This window comes from Archocentrus centrarchus, chromosome 2 (genome assembly GCF_007364275.1).
Source record: "Archocentrus centrarchus isolate MPI-CPG fArcCen1 chromosome 2, fArcCen1, whole genome shotgun sequence".
NCBI classification, from domain to species: domain Eukaryota; kingdom Metazoa; phylum Chordata; class Actinopteri; order Cichliformes; family Cichlidae; genus Archocentrus; species Archocentrus centrarchus.
Genome location: NC_044347.1, coordinates 17971417 through 17978260, shown reverse-complemented (window position 1 = coordinate 17978260; position 6844 = coordinate 17971417). Strand labels below are relative to the sequence as shown.

Below are 6844 nucleotides of genomic sequence, written 5' to 3'. Positions count from 1 at the left end.
TGGAGTGAGGCTGCAGTATTCTGAGGGTGACGATGAATCTGATAGTGTTTCTGAACCGGGGGTAGAACAGAGCATAAATCAGAGGGTTCACACTGGAGTTCACCGGCATGATCCAAGATAACACAGCAAAGCGTGGCGAGCTCGATGAGCTGACCCCACCGGTGATGAGAGGATAGTAATAAGGGCAGAAACACAGCTAACACAATCCCGAGTGTCCTGGCTGCCTTCCTCTCCGATTTGTTTTTTAGCGGGTGGAGCTGCTCTCACAGCTGCCTACGACCGAATGACACACACCTGAGAAACAGTGACCACAAACACCCTCACGTAAAGAACAACCATCACAGCGCAGGGCTGAGAAGGGTGACAAAGAGGTCAGCAGCAAGACCACCACACACTCCCTGTGACAGAGGGAAACAAATAAATGTGAAAACAAGCTGTTTGAAATGTGGCGGACACAGAGGCCACAACAGTTCAGTTATTATTTAAAACACACAGCTGAAAGGAGAAGTGCACAATGAGAGTGACAATAATTAATCAGCATTAATGACTGCAAAGGCGAAAACACACTGAGCTAATCTGAAAAGGTGTTCGAGGCCACACCGAGAAAATAAAAAAACCCTGCTGAGCAGTCTGTTTAATCAGCATGCATTTATTATTATGCTGCATCACAGTAATCTAGCATTTAGTAGCAGTATTGTATAATGCAGCATGTGGCTTCATTTATGGGATATTTTTATACCTCTTGTGCTTATGTTTGCAGGAAAGCATGCATCTTTTCAAATGTGAGTGTTCTGGAAAGCTTTGCTCCGTCTTTATCAGGAGGAACTTCTGCAGATTACAGTCATTTTAAAGTTGCTTTTTAGGCTCACATTTGCATGTGTGATATCTCCCTGTCACACACACATGCGGTGCACGTGGTGTTTCATCGTGAGGCCACTGTCAGCGATCTCTGTGGAGCAGCAGCAGCAGCATTGAGACACGGCTTTTCGAAAAGACTAATTATCAGTTTGTTTCCGCGCTCTCTGCAGGATCTTGAGCTCTCTGGAGCAGGGCTGCGGTATTCTGAGGGTGAAGATGAATCTGATAGCTTTTCTAAACCAGGGGGTAGAACAGTGCATAAATCGGAGGGTTCGGGGTGCAGTAAGACAAGCTCTTTACAGCTTTCAGCCTTTGAGGACACTTTTTAAATAAGCTGTACTTTGCAAAGGCTTTAAGAGTTCAACTGTTTATGGCCTGTAGGTTAACAGGCGATTATAAATACTCCAGGTGAAAATGCTCTCAAAGTTTAAAGGGGGCTTTTATTACTGTCTTAGCATTTGCAGCTTTAAACACTAAGATGTCATTAAAAGCCTTTAGTGGCTCACTTAACCATCTGAAAAGACATTGTTATGAACAGGATATGGGAATGACTTCAACCTCTTGGAAAGTACACTTGTTAGCATGCTCACCAAGAATTAGAAGGGAATGTTGATATTTCTGAGTAGATTAAATAAATGAATGTTGATTGTGACCCATTTGTAGCCTTTAAATGAATGTGGGGGTGCTCAACTGGACTTTGGCCTGACTGAGGCCTGTGTAGAAATGAATCACACTGGCTTTGCAGTTCATATTCAAGGATGGGAGGGAAGGAGGGAGTGGCAACAATGCTTTTATCTTGTCAGCGGAGCCAAGGGGCAGGGTCAGTAACGAGTAATAGGAACGCTAAAATAACAGTAGCAAATGATGGCAACCAAACAGCTCACATTATTATGCTGGAAAGCTTGTATTCCAGACAGAGCAGTTACAAACTGTTGTAAATGTCAGCAGGCACACTGTAAACAGACGGTAAATCGAGCTGCCAGCGCCTTACTGTAATCCAACAGTGACATTTATTACAGTGCTGAAAAATAAACGCCAACTGTGCAGGATTATAGCCGGTGAGGGAGTTAAAGCATGGTTAGAAGTCTGCATTACATGGAAAGTCTGCGCAGACCCTCCAAACTTTTTGAGAGTTATTCTTTGCTTGAACAGGTGCGCAAAAGGAAAAAAAAAAAAAAAAGTTGTTTACCCGTCCTTTTGTGTTATATTGCTGTTGCATCATTTTACAGTATATTTGTTTTAACACCTCAGATTAGCCCAGTGCCTCAGCGGTGAACGAGCGCTACTTTACAGAGTCGTGATGAAACAAGTGAGCTCGCTAATGAGACTCACCATGAAAGGCCTTTGTTTTGCTGATGGGTGAGAAGCTATAATTTGATCTCAGAGGTATTACTATTTGTGTGTGTTTGTTTTAGTTGAATGTGTGTGTGTGTGTGTGTGTGTGTGTGTGTGTGTGTGTGTGTGTGTGTGTGTGTGTGTGTGTGTGTGTGGAGGAGTCTGGGGACCAAGTGAAGGTACTTTGTTGTAGTCTACATATAATCATGCTGCAGAATGTGGAGACCTTACGCCCATGCTCGGGAGCACATACAACAAACATTTTAGGAAGTGCAATTTGATATGAAGTTGAATTTATAAACAAATAATTGAGACTATCATAGTGCCTACTGAAATAAGCAGAAATGTGCATGTTCTGTTGAATGAAGTCTTCAGAAAGCATTGAGCCCTGCGACCTGTCCAAGTTTCCTTTAAGAAAATTTACTCCGTGTACAAAGGGGCAGGTATGGAAGCTTGTTTCTGGCACTGCCACTGTTTTTGTTCTTTATTTATTTATTTATTTTTGTCATCCATTAAGTCAAAAATTGTGGCTTAGCATCTTGAAATTTTGACTTATTCAGGTGTTTGAGTCACTAATCAAAATTTTGAGATAAGAACTTGAAATTTTGACTTAGCTGTGCTTGATTTTCCTTTCTTTTTTTTCAGTGGTGGAAACAAGCCTCCACAGCAGGGATCCTCACATCCAGGCCTCGAGAGTCGGTGTCCTGCAGGTTTTAGATGTGTCTCTGCTTCAACACACCTGAGTCAAATATAGAAGTCATTAGCAGGACTCTGGAGAACTTGACTGCATGCTGAGGAGGTAATTCAGCCATTTTATTCAGGTGTGTTGGAACAAAGACACATATGAAACCTGCAGGACACCGGCTCTCGAGGCCTGGATGTGAGGATCCCTGCTCCACAGTCTACAGTTACTGCCCCCCCCCCCCCCCCCCCCCCCTCCCAAATGAGCAGAAGTAGTAAAAGGAGATGACGTTAAACACCTGGGGTCAAACATCCACAACAGCTGACAGTGCACAAGAGAGGTGAAGGAGAGAGTGCAGGCAGGGTGGAGTGGGTAGAGAGTGTCAGGGGTGAACTGTGACAGAAGGAAAGCAGCAATAGTGACAGGGAAGATTTACAAGATGGTAGTGAGACCTGCTATGATGTATAGTTTGGAGGCTGTGGAACTGACAAAAACACAGGAGGCTGAGTTGGAGATGTTAAGATTTCCCTTGGAAGTGACCGGGATGGACAAAATTAGAAATAAGACAAAGTTAGAGTGGCAAGGCTGAGCTAGTTTGGACATGTGCAGGGAAGGGATAGTGGATATACTGGACAAAAGATGTTGAATATGGAGCTGCCAGGAGGAAAAAGAGGAGAAGATCCATGGATGTAGTGAAGGAGGACATGCAGAGGGCTGGTGTGACAGAGGAGGATTTCCAGGGATATGGTGAGATGGAGGCAGCTGATCCACTGTGGTGACTCCTAAAGGGAACAGCCAGAAGAACACTTTTTTCAGACTAAAAAAAAAAAAGGAATTTTTGTGCTGTCAAAATATTACACCGGTTTATCAATAAAAAATAATCTGTTGATTGGAAATTTAACGTACTTGTAAGTTATTGCAGTATTCAAATAACCATGCCTTAAAAAAAAGACGTTAACAAACCCCCCCCCTTTTTTTTTTTCCCACATTTTTGTATGAATGATCAAAATCGCCGTTTTAATGTTAAATTTTGGTCAGGGCGCATCTTGCAAAGGCGGCGAAGGGGTTAAGTGACATCACTGTGACGTCGTTGTATACAAGGAAGTAGCTCGGGGAGGTGCTAGCTAGCTCTCCAGCCGCGGAAGCTGGACTATTATTACTTCTAACGTGACTTTGACCATGTGTGCCTCAAACATTACACTGTAGCTCCTCTGACATTGCACACGTAACGTGAGGCGTCAGGAGCGGGTGGCCAGTTTGGTGTAAAAGGAGCATGAGTACGACCTACCCCACACCGGTTTACTCCCACGCCGGACGAGGAGACTTCCGAGAGGTTTACGAGCCGGCGGAGGACTCCTTCCTCCTGATTGACGCGCTAGAGAAAGATGCAGACCGGCTGCAGCGGGTCAGGTTAGAGATCCATCCAAGATTTATTTATTTATTTTTTAGTATTTTTGTGAATCGTTAACGCCAGGTGTGTCCTCTGTTTTCAGCCCATGTGTGTGTTTGGAGGTGGGCAGCGGCTCAGGAGTGGTGTCTGCATTCCTGGCATCAGTACTGGGACCTTCCGCTTTATATATGTGAGCTATTCTGGTACTTGTCAGCCGCGTCCAGCTCATGGTACTTACTGATGTGGAATATGCTATTCACTGTAGTGTATCCATGTGTTTCTGTTTCAGTTGCACTGATGTGAATCCTGCAGCAGCACAATGCACAGCAAAGACGGCTTCCTGCAACAGTGTTCCCCTGCAGCCCGTGATCACAGACCTGGTTATATTCACTTGTTTTTTGTTTTTTTTTTGGTCCTGGGGTTTGAATCAAAACCTGCATATCTGAATGCTGTTCTTTCTTCAGGCCGAGTGTCTTCTGCCTCAGCTGTGTGGAAAAGTGGACATACTCCTCTTCAACCCTCCCTACGTGGTCACACCTTCAGAAGAGGTGGCTCGCTCAGTTCAACCGATTCTGTAAACTTCAGACGTGTGTAGTGTATGTAAACTTCTGACCTCTCTTTCAGGTTGGCAGCACGGGCATAGAGGCTGCATGGGCTGGAGGGGAGCGAGGGCGAGAAGTGACGGACAGGTTTCTCCCAGCGGTAGCACGGCTGCTGTCCAGTAAAGGACTGTTTTACCTCATCACAATTGCTGAGAATGATCCAGGTTGGTTGACTTTGTTCATTGCTCCGATCTCAGCTGAAGAAGTTGACGCTTGAGTGATCTTTTTTTTCCATCCCTCACCAGAGGAGATCATCCGCTTACTGGGCCAAAGTGGCCTGACGGGAGAGTCGTGTTTGTCTACGAGAGCTGGAAACGAGAGGTTGTCTGTCCTGCGCTTCCACTGGAACCCAAAAACATGAACTTTTGGACAGGCTGCATTTCTTTTACCCCGTGGGGCAGAGTTCAGCAAGGACAAATTATCAACAGCTGTTGTGATAAATACACTTCTGTTGAATCTGCAGAACAGAAAGCGTGGGAAAACTGTGTATAAGGAATGGGTAATGGGACCCTAAACTGGCTATGTGGAAGGACGTTCTAGGACCTAGCACTTGGGAGGACAAACACTGCCACAATCAAAAATAAATGATTCAGATTAGTGTGACACAATGCTTTCAGTGTATCAGTAAAACAGAAATGTTACATTTTTGGTCAGAAATTTGCATTTCATCATGGGCATGGATGTCATAGTAATTTTGGGCTTTCAATGATTTCTTTGAACTGTTCTTTTTCCAGGGTGCAATGATTGTGCAGCATACATCTTTAATAACTTTAAAAAACAAGAATTGGCCATCAAGAACTTGGAGGTAGTCCTCCATTTTAATTATTCCACCCACTTTGTGCAGTGTTCCATTACCACTGGCAGCAAAACAGCCCCAGAGTATGACGCTACCACCACTGTGCTTGACAGCTGGTACAGTGTTTGAAAGCCTCACCTTTACACCTCCAAACATATCTCGTGCTGTTGTGGCCAAACAGCTCAATTGTTGTCTTGTCTGACCGTAAAACTTTTCTCCAGAAGCCATTTGGCTCGTCCATGTGGGCAGCAGCAAACTTCAGTTGAGCCGGAAGGCGTCCATTTTGGAGCATGGGCTTGTTTCTTGGTCAGCACTGATTCCTTGAGCGTTGATGGTTACTGGGTTGGGTTAATAACAGATAAGAGACAATCGTAGTGGTGTATCCTTCATCACCGGCTTATCTCGTACAAAGGGATTAAATACGCAAACCCATATAATTAATGTCTCATTTATAGCGCCATAATCAGGGGTTACAGCGGGCCGGACCGAGTCCGTAAGTTGCGCTGCGGCACATAAACAGCTTAGCTAGCGCTACTGAAGAGGAGCGAGCATAAAGGGAGTAACGTGTGGCAGGTAAATGCAACGTTTCTAAATGCTCAACAAATATCAGCAAACACACAAAGTGTGTGCAGTTTGTCACACAGTGTGTCTGCTAGCTAAAAGAAGAGCTGCTGCATTTCAGGGAGAGCAAAGAGAGAGAAGTTCACTCAGAGATGGAGAAAGAGGACAGGAGAGGAAGAAGAGAGGTTAGATTTAAAGGTAAGGACTGGAAAATAAACTGAAGTATGCTAACTTTGTGTAATTCAAAGATTGTATGAAAATACTGCAGTTTAGTACATAATAAACGGGTTAGCTTGTTGTACTGTATTTACAGTAAAGCTCTGTGTTGGTGCACAGAGGCTGTGTTCATGGTCAGAGTTACAGGTTACATCAGTGCAGCAGAGATGAGTTTGAATCAAAGCTGCTGATGCTGAGATTCATTCACTGAATCCAACATTTCTACAGCCTGTATGCTGTCAGTGTAGGGGATGGAGATCAGCTCAGAGAGCTGTGAAATACTGGGTTACATCTTTGTGAATTCAGTTCATCCACACAGAGCAGTAAACCTCAGAGCAGCAGCAGCAGGTCAGCTGATCACAGCCTGCACACATTTACTGGAGCTCACAATAGAAAGCTGTGAT

The 6844-nt window shown here is 44.4% G+C and overlaps 1 protein-coding gene across 1 annotated transcript; it reads left to right on the top strand.

Moving 5' to 3' along the window:
* Positions 1–3984: 3984 nt before the first annotated feature.
* On the top strand, positions 3985–6090 carry hemk2 (HemK methyltransferase 2, ETF1 glutamine and histone H4 lysine). The gene is made up of 6 exons (XM_030751523.1): positions 3985–4285; positions 4369–4455; positions 4555–4645; positions 4730–4813; positions 4890–5031; positions 5113–6090. The coding sequence occupies exons 1-6, from the start codon at positions 4149–4151 to the stop codon at positions 5226–5228; spliced, it is 657 nt and encodes a 218-aa protein (XP_030607383.1). The 5' UTR covers positions 3985–4148; the 3' UTR covers positions 5229–6090.
* The last annotated feature ends 754 nt before the right edge of the window (positions 6091–6844 follow it).